Below are 22,615 nucleotides of genomic sequence, written 5' to 3' on the forward strand. Positions count from 1 at the left end.
TAACACAACAAGTCACAAACTGAAAAAACATACAAAACAGATGGTTTTTGGTTATACAATGTATGTCTGGACACCTGTGTGGGGCAAAAAAAAAAAATCACCTCTTGGTCATTAATCTGTGATATCATCATCACACCTCTTGTAGGTGAGAGTGAGTGGAATATCTGACCTGTCAGTTACCAGAGTCCCGTGGGTCAAGAGCACAGTCTGACCCGCCACACTCCTGGCTGATGACGGAGCTGTGAATGAGACTGCTTGACAGGGACTTAGGCCTGAGCTCGCAGGTCAGGTAGGAGGGCTCCTCCAATTCGGTGTGCAGTGGGGAGCACTGACCATCTGGAGGACCATAGGCACTGCTGTCTGAACCCCCCTCTCTCTCTTCTTTGGACTCTCGGTTAGCCAAGTCCAGGGGCATGCTACCCTTGGTGGGACTGCTGGATGCAGATGGACTCTCCTGTAGTGGTGGGCTTAGTGCACGCTGTGATTTTAAGTAAGGTTTGACATTGGCCACAAGGATTGTACTGTCCCGCTGTTCCTTTCCAAACGTGCTGAGGGTTTTTCTGCTGCCGCAGCTGATGGTGCCATAAATCTCTGTCTCTACCATGGCATCCATTCCCACAGGGATGAAAAGGTTGGTGCGATTATCGGCGCTGTCTGCTTGGCTTCCTACCCGTAACTTTGGCATCCAACATCTGTCAGAATGTCCCAGTGCTCGACATTCATCGGTGCAGTGAACTGATTTGTCTTGCTCTGCAAAAACAGTTAAACATTTGTTATTGGACCCTGCTGGGGTAAGAATAAACAAGCTAGAAGAAAATGCAGATGACATTTTGAAGGATGAGCAGCAACAGTAAAAGTGCAAACAAACACAAATTTCAGCACTATTCTTCACACTCTATTGTTAATTATAGCATCTTTTCTGGGTAAAGTTACTTAGTATGCATCGATAAAATTTTTCAGAATAAAATAAGAACAAGCAACCTCTTGTAACAGCTATAGGAGAGTTCATATTTAGCAATTCTATTGTGGTTTACTAAAAGTCTAACCTTATTCATTCTAGGTATGTCTCATGATGTAATCTACAATAATGAAAAGTTAATTTTTACATTTCTTCTTTGCTGGTCAGTGTAGCAAATTGTTCAACCTCATGAACTTTTTCACTCTGCTATTTTCAACAACCAGTGTAGGTGTTTCCTGAAAAACATCATCTGGTGCAGAGGAAGTGATGTGTTTTTTCATTTACATTTCCAGCAGTAGCAATTTGTGTGGCATAAAGAGAAAAACAACTGTGAAATTTGCATGAGCAGTGATAGTCACCAAAGTGGTGTTTTTTTTTTTTTTTTTTTGGTATGTATAAGACAAACTTGCATTATTTTGGTTGTTATTTTTGTATTTTTTAAATAAATTTCCATATATGGATAAAGGCTATATTTGGGTATTAAAAACTGGGTAAAAGTCAGATCACTGTACAGAATAAAACTTCCAAGTGAAACTGGAGTTTGGAAATACCATTAGCAGCACAAACACTCATTAGTTTGACCTGTAGTAACAGTTTTTAATTACTTTAAAAAACTCTAGCGCATAATCAGCAGCTCATTTGCATTTCCTGGACATTTCTCATTTCGCTTCTTGTTAGTGGGCCCATATTGTGACCTGTCCTTGCCACAAGTGGATATCATTGACACCAAGCTTAAGATTATAGGATTGTGCAAACATGTATGTGTGTCTATGTATTAATGTCAGTAATAAAAAGTAGAGCGATGGGTAATTGCCCTATCTCTGTGCCCTAACTCAGTCTTCCATACAACATCTAAACATTGTAGACATAAAATAAGAACAAGGCGTGACACATATATAGTACAATGAGCCAATTTCCACAGAGTTATGGTGCAGAAGGTGTCATTTTTTCTGTAGCCATTACACCACGCTATCAATATTAATTTGACAATGATGCATCGAGATATTTGTAGAGGCATGAAGCAAAATGTCAAATGTATCTTTGTAAATTGGTAGAAAATGATAGTTTTCCTTCATTTGTTATACATGAGAGCAAAACAACAATTTCATTTGTAAAAGTATAAATTTAATCTTCCTGTTGTTCTGGTGACTGATTTAACTTTAATAAATGTGTTTTCTTTGCTGTGATTGCCATGGAGTTGCAATGTCAAACTAGATATGCATACAAATTAAAATAATGACACATGACTTGATCAGAGGTTGGTTATTTATTTGGGGTGTGTGCATCATATTTCCTTTTATAAATGCCCAACTATAAGAAATGAATGAGTCTGTAATACCAATGAAGATATATACACAGACAAGCTACCATATCTGCCATATTTTTATAGATGTCTCTCCCCAGTGGTCCCAAACTTTCCTAGTGAAAGATTATGACAGAAAACAGAAATTATAAAAATTCTAATATTTTGTTAGAGTCACACACACATTAACACTTCCCAGGCCTCCTCTCTTACAAAAACCTCTTTCTTCCACATAAACCAAAACCAACCAAAATGTGAAACCTAAATTTCTTCATAAACAGAATTTTTCATCCGATCGCAGCATTACTTGATATGGCACTGATCAACATTTACACAATAACTTGGCTCTATAAATAAAGGTTGCCTATCATGCTGATGTGCCATTCTGTGATGTCAAAGACCATGAGTAAGTGACTAAGTGTGAATAAGGCCTTTGATCTCATTTTGAAATCTAGCTCTGATGAGGATATTAGTCTAAAAAAGCTCCACATTATGAGTTTCCTTTCCCAGAGGTTTGGAGATGGTCTTGTTCAAAGGCAACAGTACATTCTTTCTACACTAGCCTTGGCCAGTTTCCTGGAGGACAAAGAAACCCAAGGAGAAGGTTCAAAAAGAAAAAAAAAAAAACCCCACAACCCCCAGGTGATGTGAAATCCAGTACCATCAATGCAATGCAACTCATTTCTTGAGTACATGCCACCTCTATCATGTATTATACTGCTGCCCATGAACAACACCTACACAAATACACCCACACATATAACTGCAGCCACAGGACACATTTAAACAGTTAATTATTCTATGACAGGGCAGAAATTATTAAGTTAAAAGGTGTTGTTAATTTCACCCCATAACAGTTTTGGGAGATGAAATACTATGGTGTGAAAGTCTTATGTTGTTTGTATTAATAATGTTAAGGGAAATCAATTTTAGAATCTTTTTTTGTTGTTATTTGTTTTCTATTGTTATTTTGTTATAACATTATACGTTTCTATATGAACAGTAAAATGTTTTGGAATAATTGGTGTTATTTTGTATCATATGATCTAATTGCATGTGGAACAGTCCCATTATAATCTGCATATATAGGCTGCTTTCTGTTTACATGGATAATTACCTAACAAAGACCTTGTGGATCAAAATGTTGCATTGTTGGACTTGCAAATTTGACTATGCAGAAAACCTTCCTTTTCCATTGAATGATGATTTTGTTATTGTTTTGTTGTTGGTCTGTTTTTTTTTTTTGTTGTTTTTGTTCTGCAGCTGTAACCAGCTGGCTGAGCACAGTATCCACCTTATTTGCTCAACATAAATGATGTTCGCATGAAAACAAATGTGGTTTCTCTCTTAATAAAATCAAATCAGTCAATTTTAACCAGAAACACAGCCAATGCTAATTGGCAGTATTTCCTTGGAACAGTCTTCATTAATATCTTGTTTAAAACACAATGCATAAATTATACTTATTTATCCAAATCAAGGAGATAAAATTTGAATTGCATGAGACAGATGCACAATGCATTCAATAATCAGCCCTGACATGATCAGAGCTTATTATCGATCTCTTTGTCTCTCTCACTCTTTCTCTCTCTGTGTTGAAAAAAAATATATGTTATATGCATCTTAACTGGATATTGACTATGCTCTTTTAGTGATATACTCTTTATTATGTTGTGACAGTCTTTTATGTTGTTTGTATTTATTGTTGTAGTAATGACTTTTATGCTGCCCTCTTGGCCATGTCTCCTTGAAAAAGAGATTTAACAAGACTTTAATCTGGATAAATAAAGGAACCTTTAATGAAATGAATGAGCAAAATTTCTCGTATGCAGTTTACATGAAGACGATTAAATAATTCAGACAATCGGGGGCTAGGTAATCAAAGGAAAAGCATGAAAATTATAAAATGTGGAATACAGTTGTAGCAGTAAAAATCTATGAAATACTAACTTTATGGTGTGCGAAACCATATTTGCACATATTTCTACATAACTACAGGTTTCTCCAAGTCATTTTTACGCTTAGATTCCAAAACAAATTTAATTTCTAGGCTTCACACTCTGCTTTTTTCTGTCATATTATGTGGACTTATATTGTTACAGTTATAGCATAAACCCTTCCAGTGCTATCTTTGTCAGCACTGAGATCAAAAAGAAAACCTATTTTTGAGTTCAAAATGCATTTTACATCAAAAGGGAGAACTAAATGATGGCTTTGGAGTGGCAAAACTGCAACACAAGTCTTACAAATTATAAGTGCTGTGGCTTGAAACATCAACACCCCAAATCACAATCCTGTGCCCTTTGCATTTGTGAAGAAAAGTATTTTGTAGGCACAGATACATCAGGCCTGAGCAATGAGCATAACCAACAAGAAGCAGGGGGATGCTGAATTCATTTCCATGGTACCTATCACTACTGCAGAGGAGCTAGCAGATGACGCTAATGCAAAGGGATGTATGTGCTTCGAAGGTTCAGCAAAACACGGCAAGGTATTTTTGTCTTTTGTGCTATTGTGTCTCACTATATAACCAGAACTAATTTAAGGATCCAGCCTGCATGTTTACATAAACTATATTTCTTCAAAAGTCATTCATTCATAAAATCTCCTCATAATCGCACCTCTATTCTCTGTAACACATAATGTATAAATAACACTCTAGCTGTGTGTGTTGATTTAAAAAAAAAAACTACACATATATATCACAATAATATAAGAAACTAATTATTGTTAAGAAACAAACATTAGGACAAGGGAGTAAGATCGCCTGCGTCTATTGCGCCTGCCATTGGCTTTCCATTTTTCATTTCATCACAGAATTAAAATTAGTTAAATAACAGCTCAAAAATGACAGTGTTATACAATGGCTTTATATAGTCCACTGCCATTTACATACTCACATAATAGAATCATGACAAAGTGACAAAATAGCTGTGATCTTATGGGCAACTGTGAATGGAACAATAACATGTTCTCAAAAACAAAGAAACTGTCTGCCTATTATAAATAGAATCAGAAAAAGCCTAGCGACATACCCACTGTGCATCTGGTGTCTGTGAAAGTGAATAAATATTCAGAGTGCATGATAGAGGAAGCTGCACAGGTGCATACATTACCTGTATCAAAGCAGCCAGGAGACTAGAGGGATGGTAAAGGTAAAGACATAAAGGCAATACTACTTAACCCACAAGCTTTGTTTTGGTGCATTTGGAACTGAAATTCTGCGGTGTCTCCATTTTGGATAAGAGTGCTATCTTGTTGAAATCTGCAAAACAGTGACTTTGTTGTTCAATAAACGTACCTGTGTGTGTGTGCGTGCATGTGTGCGCGTGCATGTGTGTGTGTGTGTGTGCGTGCACGCGTGCGTGTGTGCGTGCTTGTGCATATGTGTGTGTGTGTGTGTGTGCGTGCGAGCGTGTGCGTGTGTGAAAGTGACAGAAGGAGTGTGTGGGTTGGAGGGTGATGTTTTTGTATGATCAGGTCTAAGGCATTATGCATAATAGATCTTCCATCTTGTAATGAGCAGACAGTGACACCATTTACTGTTCATATGACCAACCCCAGAGGAGAGAATGCCATTCAATCTAACCATTAGTTTTGCTTTTTAGCTCCATTCCTCACATGCAAACAGGAAAGGTGCTAGCAAAACCTATTAATATTAAAAGCAATGCCTCACTTCTTTGCATTTCTCTTATCTTACACATACAGGTATATAAATTAACTGACATTCCTATCAAGCAAGCACTAGCATTGCACATGTAAATACTCTCACATGTATAAAACAGCTCTTTCAATATCTCTCCACGCGATTGGCCTTAGAACTTCGGCTGAATCAGATTCAGAAATGTGCTGCAAAAAATTGTGATTGAATTTACACCTCCTACAGAGTCAAGTTTGGTCTGCCATAATTCCTCATAGCGCACACACATGCACATAAACACTATCACACATACACAAATGTGTGAGAGAGTGAGGGAGAGATTCACACATCCTCCTGGCAGCCACAAGAGTGTTTCCATCTCTGCCCTCCTGAGCATGCCACAAACAAACAGTTCATAGCAATGTAAATGGTGTGGAAAGTACTGCATAGGGACCTGATGACCAGAGCCATTCTCTTCCAAGGCTCACGCAAGGAAATGAGAAACATCACCACTTCACTCAAGACCCCATTATCTTTTATCTTACCAGTGAGAGTTGCTCTCATATTTTCAGTTTATATCCACAATAGCTAAATATATCAGTCCCTATCGGGTCAGCCAGGTTGCAACAGATTGACAATCATCTATGATTATACTCCTGGCAGAGCGGATCATTTCAGATTTGTGAAATAAAATTCAACATTTCTATTTTCAGTTGTAAAGCAAAGCTCCTTTCAAAACAGTGAAACCACGACAAAACTGATAATAACTGAGAAAATCTTTCCAAGCAAAAGGTGGAAACACTCTGTCATGTGCAACCAGAAATACCTGTCATTTTGCACTGCAAGTGTCTATCATGATTTCTTGACTCTGTTCCGTTATTCAAGACATACATGCGACGAATATGTGTTCAAATAACAATATGATCAAAACCGACATAGATGGTTGTACACTTTGCCATGTGTATGAGTTTGTTTGATGGTTAAATCAGACAGAAGATCTTTGAACATTCCACCTTCAGCCAATGAACACTTTTATCCTAAACTTCCATCTTTCTTACACTGTGGTGCTTTCATGTCATTTTTGCAACGCAGCTCAGGCTGTCTGCAGAGTAAAGCAGTACAAAGTAACGCTACTTGCATCTAATAACAGTCTGGATTTGTCTCGTTCATGTTACATATCTGTCTGCGGCGGCTGTAACCGGAGACTGGTGGGCTTCCACTTAAACACCAAGGAGCTGCGTGCATGTTCTCAGTCCATAAAGTGTAAACAATGCCCGGTACAAGTGTCAGTTAGGCATCTTCAAGATGTCAGGAAGAGAGTGTGTCCACTCACCCTGCTCAAAAGGCTGGCCATTAACTGCTGTTGCTTTCATCTTGAGGGCCTCCCTGGCAGACGTGTCGCAGTGTGAGCCTTTATTAGTATCCTGGTCACTATCAGCTTGGTCACTATCACCATGGCCACTGTCTCGGAGACTCGCTCGTTCTGCATCCTTAAATGTTGAGCTGCGGCAGAGTAGAAGTAAGAAAAAAACATAACTTGCCATTACCTCTGCGTGAACACTTCCATCTGATAGTCATAGTCCTCTGGATGATACAAAGATGAAGAAACTAAATGCACTGGTCAGAAATCTTTTGGCTGGAGCTCTTACCTTTGAACAAATGGTTGCCTGCTGCCAGCATAATTGGACTCTGAGGGTAAATTTTCCGTCTAGAAATGAAAGAAAAATCATATTTTGTATTGACCGTGTTAAAGATTTAATGTGATTTTTTTTTAAAACAATATCCTGACTATCCAATTGGATTGGATTCAAACAGGAAAAGAAATATTCTTGTCTGGTTCTCATATTATAGTTTCTTTACTATGGCACCTGAAAGATGTCAATAAAAGCTGCAAAGCACCTGCCAGTGATGACGGCATGATAAGGACAAATCTCCATTGTGACCATATGCGCCTCCTTGGCAAAGCAAAGGAGTAAAGCATTAGCCACTGTCATCAGCTTCCTTTTTTCCCTATCTTGAGAATAATGTGTTTGTGTTGATCACACCCACATACCCTAGTGACTGGTGACAGTGCCAGGCCTTGTCATCTGTGTTATCATCTCCAAATGAGACTGTCTGTGAGACTGTCCTAGATATTTACATCGTTTACAACAGATAATTCTGCTGTGCTAAACAGCACTACAAGCCCATGCTGTCAAATTAGCATGTTAGCTGCCTTGTGTATTCAACCCTGCCATCTCTACAAGGCAAGGCTGGACCCTATTAATGGCCTTATCATGCCAACTTTGGATGCGGATGGGTGGATCTGGCCCATATTTGTGGGGAGCGAAAAAATGCGATTGTAAGGTTATGCTGTGTGCATCTAGCTGTCTGGTGCACATTGGTTCAGTAATGTGATCAGACAAGCTGCTCAAACACCTGTCCAATCCCACATTTCAGGCAAGGTTTTGTTTTCACTCTATAAGAGTGAATCTGGCAGGGTCACAGCAGCCTTGTTCAAGACTCACACTGTTTGCATGTCTAACTGTGAGGACTTTCTGAGTATTCAGACCACCTGCACCATTTTACAAGAGAAGGCTTACAATAGAGTAATTTCTAAAGTTATTCTGACTCCTTCAAAAGCTTTCTTTAGTGAAATCCTATGTACATCACATGAATACATCACAGCACTAAGTTGCCATATCATGCTTTATATATGCGAAAATACTTCATAGTGTCATAACAAGCCAAAAAGGGATAATAATGATGTCTGCTCACAGTGACAGAGTTTCTATTCTTCAGTCGATTACTTTTCTTTTGTCAGATTTGTATTGTAAAGCAGTGGGTGCAGATAAGCGAGAATAAAGGGCAGATAAAGAACACGGTGCAGCATCCTCCTTACCTGTATCACTGACATCCTGTTCGCTGGAGTGTCTGTGCTAAGCCCGGCAAAGCTGGAGTGGCAGCCTGCTCTGGGGACTGTTAGGCTGTTTGGGGTGGTTTTCAGATACATGACCTCTGACCTGGGCAGCGTGAGCGGCAGAGGGCTCTGGTAGTCAAAACATATTGGCGAAGTGATGAGAGAGGGGCTGCTCACCACATTCATCCGGCTCGCAGAATCTCTCTCCTCCATCTCACTCTGCACCAGCATGATGTCACTCTTGTTGATCCTTTTCTTTTTGCCCTTCCCCACTGGAGCATTGGAGTACTCAGCCATGCGGCAGTTATAATTCCCAGTCTCCTTATCTTGATGCTTGGACTTGACAGCGATGGCGGTCATGACTGCTAAGAGCATGACAGAGATAATGCAGAGGGTAACTATGAGGGGTAGAGATACATCCCAGTGCTGCTGTTCCCCAGTCGCGCTGGAGCCACCTCCTGCTGCCGTTTCTGTGTTTGCCTTAATGATCAGCTTAGCCACGGCAGATAAGGGGGGCTTGCCATGGTCAGTTACCTTCACCACCAGCTCAACCACAGGGGCAACGTCTTCCCAGAGAGCATGGGCAGTCCTTACTTCTCCTCCCACCGGATCCATCTCAAACAGGTGGTCGTCATTTCCTTCTGTAATCTCATAGGTCAAATGGCCACTTTCTCCGTGGTCATGGTCCACCGCTTTCACTGTAGCCACGATGTAGCCGATACCTACGTTTCTAGGCACTGGGATTTCTGCTGTATCATTCTGCAGAAGGGGTAAAATAATAACTGGGAGATTGTCGTTGACGTCAAGGACATTGACCCTGACTGTGGAAGTGCTTTCCATGTGAGGAGATCCTCCGTCTTTAGCTTGAACTTTGAATTCAAAGGATTTCGTTTGCTCGTAATTGAAAGAGCGAGAGGCATATATGGCTCCATTGGTGGGATTAACAGACACATAGGTGTACACTGAAACATCTCCTATATGTGATGGCAGAATGGAGTATGACACTGTTCCGTTTCGACCTACATCTGGGTCGTGTGCCAGAACGGAGCCCAAATACTCCCCTGGGATGTTGTTCTCAGGCACCTGTAGCACATACACAGTCTTTGTAAAGCGTGGTGCATTGTCATTCTCATCTAAGATTTTCACAGTAAACGACTTAGTGTAGTTCAAAGAAGGGATCCCATTGTCTCTCGCCACTATTGTAACATTGTATTCGTCTTTCATTTCCCTGTCCAGAGGCCTGTCAGTGAGCAGTGTGTAAAAATTATCATTGTTTTCCTGCAATCTGAAGGGCACATTTCCCAGTACGCGGCACTGAAGTTGACCATTTCGACCAGAATCTTTATCTGTCACTCTGACCAAAGCTATGACAGATTCTGGAGGTGCTGCCTCACTGATGGCTCCCTGCCGGACAGAGACAAAACTTATTACTGGCGAGTTGTCATTTCTGTCAAGTACTTTGACAGTAATTTTACAGTGGCCTGGTATTGGGTTGGGCCCCAGATCTTTAGCCTGCACATCAAACTCAATTATTGGATTCTCTTCATAGTCAATTTCTCCCTGGACCTTGATGACGCCAGTATTGGGGTCAATTGAGAACAGATCTTGGATTCTCTCAGATGCATATCCACTAAAGGAATAGACCACCTGCCCGTTGCTTCCCTCATCTTGGTCAGTTGCGTTCAGATCTATCACTACTTTTCCAGGTGGGGAATTCTCTGGAATCTCTATCACATAAGAGGATTTTTCAAAAACTGGACTATTGTCATTTGAATCAGTCACTCTGACATTGATTTGCATGGAGCCTGATCTTGGATACTCCCCGCCGTCTATTGCTGTGAGGAGAAGGGTGTGATGACTCTGATCCTCCCTATCCAGAGGTCTCTGAACCACCAGCTCTGGATATATAGTCCCATCACCCCTCACTTTTAAATCCAAAGAAAACGTATTGTAATCATCTCTTGTGACTTGGTAGGTTTTTATTCCATTTTCCCCGGAATCTGAGTCATGTGCAATAGTGAGAGGGAAGCGTGTCCCAGCAGCTGCGTTTTCTGAAATATCAATATTAACATGATCTGAAGGAAAACTGGGCGAATTGTCATTTATATCCTGTATGTCAATCTTGATCATACATATTTCCTTCTCGTTGGCAAACACCTCCATGGAGAGCTGGCACTTTGGGTTACGCCTGCATAACGTTTCCCTGTCAATCCTTTGTTTGGTGAAGATTAGTCCACTCTCCGGGTCAACATCCACCAGATGTGGTGCAGAATTCTCCAGCACTCTGAAGTTAGATTTTTTCCCTCTCTCCGTGGTCCCATATCCCGCATCTTTCGCTATATTACCTATAACAGTGCCAGGTCCTTGCTCCTCCGGGACAGAATAATTGAGATTTTTCAATGTCAGGGCTTTAACCCAGAGCAAAAAGAAAATGGGTACAGAGAGACGCATCCCTTCAACTGGATATGCGGTAGTGGCAGAAAAAAAAAAAAAAAAAAAAATCCTCGTTGACTTTCAACCTGTTGATTACGGCAAACCTAGAGGACTAAACCCAATCCACACATGTGGCTGACGCCGATTTCACACTAATTAGGTATTAAATCGATCTGACTATCGTTATCTCCTTTCTCTCGGTATTTTAGCCTCCTTCACATGCCGTTCGGCTATGATGAACTCTTTCTGTAAACAAAGATGACCGCCCGACGACACCTATTGCATGAATTAAAGATCAAATTCAACATAGTGCAGGAGAAAACGCTTTGTTTTTTTTTTGTTTCCCCCCCCGTGCTCACAGAGGGACTTAATGAATAATCGATGACTATGAAGTATTAATATTCCCTACTGCATCCAAGGTTAAAGCATTTGAATCTCTGTGGTGAAGGTTAGACCGTAGCTCACAAAAGCGCATTGCCCTCATGCGACATCTACACCTAGGCTACAGCAAATACTGACATGCCCGTTCAAAATGCAGCATTGCCCGATGTTACCATTCACAATGCATTTACTTTTCTTCCTGTGCGGCACACTGTTGCGTTTGGGTTCTCCTCTCGTCGCATGCACAGCCCATGCCCATGCCACAAAGTAGAATAAAAGCGGGGTATAGAGCTGTTTCTCTTCTCCAACCTTTCAGTTGTACCGTCATTCAAGAGCATCTATAGCACGCCTGCGACTTTTGCCCGATGATTTTCCTATAATCAGTCCAGTAATCCCATAATCCAGTCCGTTTGGACCCAGTGCTCTTACATCCTTCATTCGGACAATGCTCCCCGACACTGCCCCCGTGAATGTTGCCAGGAAAAAAAAAAATGGTTGCTGGAAGAAGATTTCAGATAATCAAAATTAATCGCTTTTTTTTCCTGCGCTCAGTTTCTCTCCGCGTCAACTGTTGAAACCTGCTCCCTTCACACTGAGATCTGACTGGAATCCTCTCGACGCCTTTATAACAGACTCCAGTGTATTTCTTGGTGCATTTAACATAGTTTCTGATCGTCTTCCAGCAAATGAGTGAACAGTGACAGATCTTGCCTTGGGGGGGTTTTCTCCAATAGGTCTGGCAAGATCGCATGAAGAAGGGCTGTTCTAGTGCTACGTGATTCATTTACTGATGTGCGCGCACAAGGCAGCAGCATCAGAGGGAGAAACGTGCTAGTGGAGGTTGCACCTAATACATGTGGATGTGAACTAGGGGTTATGGATGGATCGGTGAAATGTGTTTGGCTGGGATGTAGTAAAAGCAGCAAGGACTTGACAAGTGGTCATTCTAGGGATGAAGTGGATTACATGGGCAGTGTGGTGCGAAAAATGTAAAATCAAAGCTAGCAAAATGTTTGAAGAATAACTGGTTCTCTTCCCCCCTCAGAGGCTATGCTCTCAGTGTCAGCGGAGGTCTTTGGATATTCAGGACTAAAGATTCTTATCAATAATGAAAACAATACCACCTGTCTCCTGTATCGCACCTTCTTATCATTAGTTTTGAGAAAATCCAGTCACAAGATAAAAGAAAAGACAGACTGTGGGTGTTTTAGAATAATCTCTGTAAAGGACATGAGAGAATTGCTTCTTCTTATTATTTAAAATAAATAAATAAATAAATAAAATAAAACAAGGCTTATTTCACAACTGAAATATCACAGCTGTTGGTATAACCTGCTTTCTGCAGCTATCACACTTACCTTCAACAACCTATCCACATCAATCTCATATCTCATATTGAAAAGATAGACTGACATTTAGTTCACTCAGCATTTCAACAATATGACATTTGCATTGTTATTCTCACTTGACCAGATCTCAGTGACGCATGGGGTTTCTTGGCGATGCGTTTACCCTACCAGAGTAATTCTGTGAGGAAGCCGTGTCAACACTGGGGCAAGATCAGTGTGGCCTATTTCCTCATTTAATTCCATGTTGCTCAGGATCTAAATCAACCTTGAGTTGTCCCTGAGTTCATTTCCATTGTCTGAAACATGGCTGCTTTCCTCCTCTGGGGAGCATCAACTTTGCCTGGCCAGGGTGCAGCCCGCATAAATTGGCCATTTCTGCAGGTAAGAGATAAGGACAACAAAGGGAAACTAATTATCATTCAGTCTATGTTAAAACCTCAGGAAAGGACTGCTATTGACAACTGTGTCTGCATTGTCACAGTCATACCGTTTAATATGATCTGAACTCTAAATGAGAGGGTGGCTCATATCCATAATAAATAGGTCACTCCCTAATGTGTGGCTTTGTACAAACTCAATACTTTGTCATGGCTAACTTTCACTAATGAGACCACTGCACCTGCCCTGGAATGAATCGCAAACTCTGCTGCTTTGTTGGCAGTAAAACACACGGACGCATCAGTTGCTTCATGACGAATTGATTTTTACTTGAAAGCACATTATTCTGTTGATGTAAAATCATACCTGTTGTAATTCCACAGAGGCTGAAATGACAAACAGCAGCTATGCTCATTTAAGCATACACGCAATATCTTGGCATCTCTTTCATGTGATTCACTTACCACTCCGCGCAAGCATGATTAGAGGTGAGATTAAGTTGTTTATCATTCTGTTTTTTCGCCCATTGCTGGTTGCACCACACCTCAAGCAGCACACTGGAATACTGATGATAGTGAGTGAGAAAGATGATCAACACAAGTCTCAGATTTTTGCAGCAGGGTGGATGCAAGAGAGAGCAAGTTCTGCTTTGTAACAAATCTCCCCATAAGACATTGAGTAAACATGCTTATTACATAAAAGAACAGCAGGGTTAGTTAAGAGTTACAGAGGAATTTAGAAAATCTATCCTTATTAGTCACAGAGAAAAATGTACAATAGCTAAAACAACATACATAACATGAAGTCATTTAATTAAAATACTAATCCCACTACTGCCACCAATACTATAATACATCAATATTTCTATATTTTTTATAGCTTACTATTATGTGTGCCCTGCCATGTACCATGATTCATATCCCTGCATAATCCATGTTATGATTCCTCAGCAGACTACCCATCTTAACGGGTCAGTTCACTCAATTCACACATGCCTTTCCTCTACTGGTATATACTACTTGTATATATAGCAACTTCTCCAGTACAGTGGAGGCAAATTGAATTTCAGACAGTTGAAGAAAATATATTTGAAAAACTGACCAGCTGCATGTTTTTCAGCAGCGGCTTCCAAGTTACGCTGCACAACCCACAGAGCATGCTATCCACACTTTTCATAGAGAATGTTTTCTTAGTAGAAAGTAGTTCAGATGAAAACTGTCCACAGAGGTCTGTGAATTATCCAGTATGACCATTTCCTGAAACTGTTACTGTTGCATATAATTTTCCAATTCCAATATTGTGACCACCTTTAAAATTTTTTTTTATTCAGTTCTGTCAGTGTGATGGCAGAATGGGACATCTTGAAACTATAGCTGATAAAACTGACACTATCGTCATGGCTCAATATCACCATAGGCGCCAGTGGGAAAATGCTGATTGTGTGAACTGACTGGTAATGTATCCAATAGGGTCCTGATTTAATTTATTCAGCGTTTGTCAATCATTTCTGTGAAATTTGTGTTTATCTTTATCAAAATGAAGAACAGGTCAAAAGCACAGGTGTCAGAAAAGTGATGGTTTTGGTTAAATGTAAATAAAGATGTGCTTCAAGTCACTGTAGAGATTTTCCACAATTTTTCTTTCTAACTTTATCCACAAAATGTGTTTTTGAGTAGCTGAGGTAATGCAGTTTCTTAAATAACTGAAATCAGTTGTGTTGATTTAACTTGTTAACTCAATTTGAAAAGGGTGTTACCAATTGATATAATATAATTAAGTTGTTCCAACAATTGTGTTTTTTCAATGCAAATGCCTAAACAGGACCATAAACACATTTAATGGTGTTGTAGTTGGATTGGATTTTTTGTGCAGAAAGCTAAATGTCATCAGTGAGCATTTCAGTGATACCTTCAGTATCAATAGTTTTGCAGCTTGCCAGATACATTAGTTTAAACAGCATGTTGTAATTATATTAACAGAAAATGTAATATGATTGTTATTACATTTCCTAGAAAAAAAAACAAACAAAAAAAAAACTAACCTTTTTTGCTGTTGCACATTATTTGTATAAAAGTGTAATTTCTAGGTGGCACAGTTGACACTGTTGCACTGGGTGACATGTTACTTCATTAAGATAAGCATGGGTGCTGTTTGTGCACTAGCTGTGTGTTTAGGAACAATATTGTCAACAATTTCTGTTCATTTTTACACGAGTGGGATGATTTGCATATATTCTAATCCTGTTTGCAAAAAATGCAAATGATATTCAGTTGGCAGACTTTTGTCTACAACATTTCATTCAAACACAATATTGTTTGATTCTTTCAGATGCTACATATAAGTATAGGATAGTAAAAAGCTATTTTTTTTTATTTTCATTGGTCTTCTGCAGTCAGTGTGACCCTACCCTGGTCTTTCAGGCCATTTTGCTTCAATTTCTAAAGGTTAACAATTGTCATAAGGATCTTTCACATCTATTGTTACAGACAGAACAGCTTGCCTGAAAGTGGATGCAACAAAGGGAGCCTCAGATATCTCACAAGCCTTGTTATCATGTTACATGTCGAATAGATTATTTTTGTTACAGACCAGCTGTGGATCTGCATGTAAATGTGAAACCTCAAGGGTCAATATGCCAATTCTCCAACATTTCAGTTCTGAATAAAACTCAGGGGTCAACCCTTGCTTTCCAGGGCTTTTCAGAGTTAAAGAGTTGATGTTTTTGTATTTGATTTTTTGAGAAACTCTATTGAGCTCCAAGATCTAAGGAGCCTTCTGCCAAATTCTCAAAACTAAAAGTCCAGCTTGAAAGCATTTTGTATTCTTTGTGGCATCCACTGGAGCTTTGGTTGGTGGTCGGTAAAATGGGTTTGATAAATTCTTAACCTAATCTGCATTTGGGAGGGAAGGAGCTAAGAGTGTGACTGTCTGCTGAGAATGTGCCTTTTAAAAGGGTTTATGCAAATATGCACCTAAAACCTCACAAATTAGCTGCTCATCAATCACTCTGATAATACATTGTTCTGATCCAAACACAAAACACTTTAGGATTGTAAAGCTAACACGTACTTACTGGAACATAATTGACATTCAGTTCACATCAAACATTTGAGACTGGAATCATGAATGTAATTATAAGAAACAAGAAAACAAACCCCATGATGTGTTAACAAACCTCCATGTTTCTGTACTAACAACGAAAGGCAAAGACCCTTTAATATGTTTAGGGGTCAGGGTGACATTTTGATATTTCTGACAAGTTACTAATTGCTTTCAAACAAGCCAAAATTTAAGGGTCAGACATGTTAAACAATTATTGTTAGGCTGAAAAATAACTTTGAAGTGGTGGGGCTTGCTCGCAACACAAATTACATCCTTTGTTTTTAAGTAGATCTTTAAGTCAAACTAGTAAACACAATGCAATGCAATGCAATTACAAATTTATAAGTGTCTGCTTCTTGATATGTTGTTAACTGAGAGATGGTTAGAATATCCATCCATCCATTTTCTATACCCGCTTTTTCCTGAAAGCCAGGGTCACAGGGATCTGCTGGAGCCTATCCCAGCTCTCTTTGGGTGAAAGGCAGGGGTACACCCTGGACAGGTCACCAGTCTGTCGCAGGGTTAGAATATTATAATAGTAATAAAACACATATTCATAATAAATATTTCAGCAAATCTGTACAGTTTAGAATTTAATCAAGTGGGATTTGTTGAGGAATCTTTAATTTGTATTACAAATTAGTGATGTAATTGTAAATAGCTTGAGCTGGAAAGACTACACTATTGCAACCCTAACAAAGAATTATCCCCCTCCTGGAGAAGCATTGATTATTCATCTCAGTAATGACCTCATGTCCTAACTTGTTAGACTACAGCACTCTCAAACTTACCAAGTAGCTTCAGAGACTGCAGTAACAAATTACAGTGCAAATTTCAGAAGTGGCTTACAACACTAATTCACAATTACTGAAAGAATCTTTGTCTTTGACAATTATAGGAATATTGTAGGCTGTAATAGTTTTAATTCTAAAATTTTCATTCAGACTTTCAACTACGGTTGGAAGCTTTATTGAAGGCATTTTTTTCTGTCTGTAATGTCAGAACATCCACCAAAAAGTCACAAGCAGTCAACACTTACCACAAACTATTCAACACCTTAAAATCTGTGCTGGTTCACCCTAAAGATAGCACATCCCTGGAGTGAAAAACTACAGTGGTGTATGGCATCCCATGTGACAACAGCGGGGAACACTATGTTGATGAAACAGAAAACACCCTGGGCTGAAGACTGAAAAAAAAAATCATATATAAATATATATATATATATATATATATATATATATATATGTGTGTGTGTGTGCGTGTGTGTGTGTGTGTGTGTGTGTACAGAAAGCATTGAGTACCTGCGAACACCAGACTCGACTGGCAAGGGGTCAAACAACACTGACGAAGGAACATCCTTGAACAGAGACAGGGTTCACGTTACATTGCATACTTTGGTCAAGCTCCACAGAAACAAGCTGAAAAAAAAAGCAAATGAAACATTTGGAGGAGCAGCAGGGTGGTGAAGTGGTTAGCGCTATCACCTCACCGCATGAAGGTTGTGAGTTTGAATCTCCTTCAAACCTGGGGCCTTTCAGTGTGAAGTTTGCATGTACTCCTCATGTCTGCATGGGTTTCCTCCAGGTACCTCAGCCTCCTCCCTCTGTCCAGACAGGTTAGGGTTAGGTTAACTGGTAACTCTAAATTGCCCATAGGTATTAATGTGAGTGGTTGTCTGGCTTTATGTGTCAGACCTGTAATAGATTGGCAATCTGTGCAGAGTGTACCCCAAAGTCAGCTGGGATTGACTCCAGCCCCCCTGCTATCCTAAATTGGACTAAGAGGTATAGAGGATGGATGGATACATTTGGTCTCATTGTAGTACTTTGACAAGACAACTAGTTCCATTTCAAGATTTCAAGAAATAGTTTGACACTGATTTGCTTTCTTTGTAGGAGGTAGAAGAAGAAATTGGCAGCACCTTTATCAAATCTTCACCTTGCATATGGAGCTATGGAGCTGGACCCATTAGCATAACACATTGACTAGAAACAGTAGAAAACAGCTAGCTCAGGTTCAGAAAAACATCTCCCAAAACATCTACATTTCCTTAAATAACAATAACAAATTAATCCATACACAGTGATGTCAAATTTACAAAACAGTAGTTACATCGTGGAAGTATTTCCATATATTTGCCCAGCATTTCAATGTAGTACCTTTACTGGTTGCCTGGCAACCTCCCTGTGATGACAAGGCTCTGGATAGCCCAGAACTAAAAAAAAAAAAAGTTTTAGTACGCGAATCTCCGTAAAGCCATAAATTGTTATTTTTACATTCGTTTGTGGGATTAAACAACAAGATACATTAGTGAGCCTTGGAGGCGCTGGTAGGCATATTTTCTAAAATTAGATAGATGTAAGCTTGCTGTTTCTCATTGCTTGAAGTCTTTATGCTAAACTCAACTAATTTCATCCTGGCTTCAGCTCCACACTTGAAGCACAAACTTTGGCGCTGTGAGACTTTCAGAGACCTGAATAAAAATAGATTAAAAAAAAAAAAACTATGAAAATATACTGCATAAATGTTTAAATCTATTTTTATCTGTTTTCTCGAATCTACTTAGTAGATTTGGTATCATAGAGTCCGTTTGATTTGTGCCACAGAAGAGCCATATATTATGGAGACAGATGTAACATGTGTGCCACTTTATTTTTGGGGCCTCTGTCTAAATTTCATTGAGCTGAATCTAGTGCACAGTCTCATGAAGGTTGTACCAGATGCCTCGTCTCACTCTTAGCTCAAGTGTCCCACATACAGTGTGATAGAATTGCTGGTTACACTGCTCTTAGGACTAGCAGAGAAGCAGCAGGTTAGAAAAAAAACACCTCCCAGGAGAAATGATTCAAGGTATTGGAGAGCTAGAGAGGCGAATAAAGTGAATGCAATTTCAAAGGGGAAATAATGGAGGTCATGGTGTTTGATGTTCCTATGCTGGCCACGAAAATAACTTGGTTGATGATGGAATCAATCACACCTCCATGGCACTGAATGTTAATGAATATATGTTTAGTTGTTTGTTTGTTTATTTTTTTTCCTTGCATTTTAAAACAGTGTTAACATCAAATCTAGCTATCCATTACTCCAGACAGAGTGAAGTGTAGTTATCTGCAGTGTGCCGGGTGATATCAGCTGACTGAAGCAATAATATCTGAAAAGTGACGGGTGTTGTTTTTTTTTTGGTTTTTTTTTTTTTTTTCATGCTGTTCTCCTCTTGTGTTTTTGTTGTGATGAGTGAACACAAGGTCAAAATGGAGTTTATCCTCTGATATCACCTGCCAGTCCAGACAAGAGAAATGCTCACTCAAGGTGACATTACTTTGGTGTCTGTACTCAGCATGCCACTACATCTTTCATTTCCTGTGAGCTAAAATTTACAACTTATCCTTTGACAGGAGGAGTAAACATCTCTAATATGACCCAGGTTGTGATCTTCCACGGTAAACAAAAGAAAACCTGCCGCCGCCTCTACGATCCTTGACAATCCCAAAGTAAACAACATACAAAGCGTTTTTTTTATTTGTTTTGTTTTTATATATCTTAAATATAAAACATGAGTCCTAAGCCTTTGAAATTTAAAATGACAGGGTGTTTGATATTCAGTACATAACAGAACAATTTATCCATCATAAGATTTGTGACAGCGTTGACAGTGACTCAGTTTCTGTATTCTGTGTGGGATTAGTGGAAGGTGAGAGCTACGAAATGAACAACGCTTACATAATTAGATGGAATCTGTGATAATAGATGGTTACAATAACAGCATGATTTGGGAGAGCTCATGACACTTCCTTATTCTTTCTGTAGAAGCACTTTATCTCAGGCTGCAAAAGTTATTTAGTATGCAACAGATCAATCACCACCCTCAAAAAGTCATTTAAATTAACTTCTCGGCCTGATATGTATCCAGTAAAAAGGTCGACAGAGGCAAGGGACATCAGAAAATTAAAAAGGACATATTTTTTTGTGTGAAAATGAAATGGGACAAAACTGAGAGAAGCATCGGCCACACAAACCTATCATGATGTTCCATAACAGATTGTCTTTTTTTTTTTTTGTCTTTGGATGTTTCTTTTTTTTTTTCACAAATTCAAACAATGAGGAGCAGACTTTTTCCTCACACAGAGGACCCATCATTTTTGCTCTGACAACACATTAAACTGTTCCATTGACAACCAGACCAGGAGTCTGGTGATTGTGTCCTCTAGCAGCCAGTGGCCAAAACCATGACAGCTAAGCGAAATGACAGTGAAACTCTGTCCAACTTGTTAATACTTAATAAGAATTGAGTGTAAGACCTCTGCACTGAGTCTGGCTCAGTCTCTCCTTTTAAATTAGGATGGGTCCAAAGTGAATGTTTGATTCTCACTAAATAAAAATAAGCCAGTAGCCATGCAGTGCATGTCTAATTGCAGATGAAGCATCAAATTAAAATGTCAGGGACTGGGTGGAGAAGCTGTGGCTGCAGTGCTCTAGTGTTTAAATTTATGTTAGAGATTATACCATTTTCAAGGAAGGTGTAATTTGTGCAACAGTATTACCAGAGCAACACCACGTTATTAGTTTCGACAATTCTCAGTCATGTTAATGTTGGAAAGGAAGGAAAACAGCATGCCACCTAGTGGGATGTGAATAACCCATATATCTCACCACCAATTAGTATTAGGCTGTACTGTAAAGTGACAGGAAACTAATTCATAAATACTGTAGCAACATGAAAGAGGAGGGAAGCCATCCACAGAAGAAAAATAAACTGTCAGTCCCATACAGATAGGAGAACGTCAACCGAGCCTTTCCAATTATTTCAAGGTTAACTGTGAACCACTAATAACTTCAGGGAACCGAAGAAACAAAACATTGTTAGCTAATTACATAAGCAAGTCATTTAGACTGATTGATGCAACATATTATTCTGTGCCCCCATTCTCTCTCTCGCCCTCGCGCTCTCTCTAATTTTCTCTTCCATATAGGAGAGAACAGCATAAAGGCTGTGTCTCCTCTGGCAGCTGTCTCCACGGCGGCCTATAGTGACACAAAGAGACACCCTCTCTGCACAGTGGTAAACCACAATCAACTGGTGAACAACTGGTGCAGATTTATCATCATCAGCTCAGGAACCAAAGCTGTATTTGTGAGCTGACACATTCTGCAGATACAGAACTGCAGACAGTGCCATTACTGTTTAAGACAGAGGTCAACCAGTGCGTTACTGAGGTGAGAAAGCAGCCATGTGACTGAGAGAGCGCATTTATTCACTGATAACCTAAATTAATATTCCTCTGTTTGTCATCCTGATGAGACAAAGCATTTTGTTTTCACACTGGTTTATACAGACTCCATATCACAGAGGCTTAAAGGGAGATAATTTGTGTTTATTGCTGTTTTTTTCTTGCCTCTTCTGTCACTGAGGTAACATTCAGAATACTCTGTTCAGTCATGCATGCAATGATATTAGTTATTTATAAAGATGCATAATAAGAGCTCATCCTGTACAAGCCCAACTGGGAATTGAGCATTTGTTGTACAATATTGTAAATATGCTCAATAGAGCTGTCAATTAGTTATCCCCAGCGTTTGTATGGAATCATGCATATGATTTACAGTAACATGGAAAAAATGCATATTAATTTGTTTCTGAATACATTGAGCAGTTCAGGATTTTTGGTTCTGTTAAGGATAAAGATAGAAAAGCAGAATATGGGATTTGTGACACTGAATTACTCATGGATGTGCTTCACCCCTCAGTGTGTGCTCATTTTTGTTTGTTCACCAGACTTGAATGCAACATAGCCCTCCAGATGATGCTACCACTGACTGTGATATTTAATTCACTCGTAGCCTTTAATGAAATTTTGTAAACAGGACAATAGTGCTGTCTGGTGAATTTCTCACTAAAAGCACCAGCCATACAAAGAAGTAACACATCTGAAATAGCAGTAAGAATGAAAAAGCGCTGACACTTTATTCCCACATTACCTGATGTTGTTGGACACAGGCTGGTTTCCTTTGACACAGCTGATATTTTCTAATAGCATAGCAAGAGCTCATGCATTACAGTTTGGTGTGTTAGCAGACTTTCTAGCTTTAACAAACTAACAACAACAACCATAAATTGAATACTGCCATTTAGTCTGTTGAATAGTGTTCAGATCTTTGCCAGCTTGATGTA

At 39.4% G+C, this 22,615-nt stretch overlaps 1 protein-coding gene across 1 annotated transcript; it reads right to left on the reverse strand.

Moving 5' to 3' along the window:
- Window positions 1-172: 172 nt before the first annotated feature.
- LOC113123591 (protocadherin-17-like) lies at window positions 173-11,251 on the reverse strand. The gene is made up of 4 exons (XM_026295778.1): window positions 8,783-11,251; window positions 7,551-7,609; window positions 7,235-7,404; window positions 173-750 (listed from the first exon to the last, which is right to left on the reverse strand). The coding sequence occupies exons 1-4, from the start codon at window positions 11,249-11,251 to the stop codon at window positions 173-175; spliced, it is 3,276 nt and encodes a 1,091-aa protein (XP_026151563.1).
- Between the last annotated feature and the right edge of the window lie 11,364 nt (window positions 11,252-22,615).

This window comes from Mastacembelus armatus, chromosome 21 (genome assembly GCF_900324485.2).
Source record: "Mastacembelus armatus chromosome 21, fMasArm1.2, whole genome shotgun sequence".
Taxonomy (NCBI): Eukaryota; Metazoa; Chordata; class Actinopteri; order Synbranchiformes; family Mastacembelidae; genus Mastacembelus; species Mastacembelus armatus.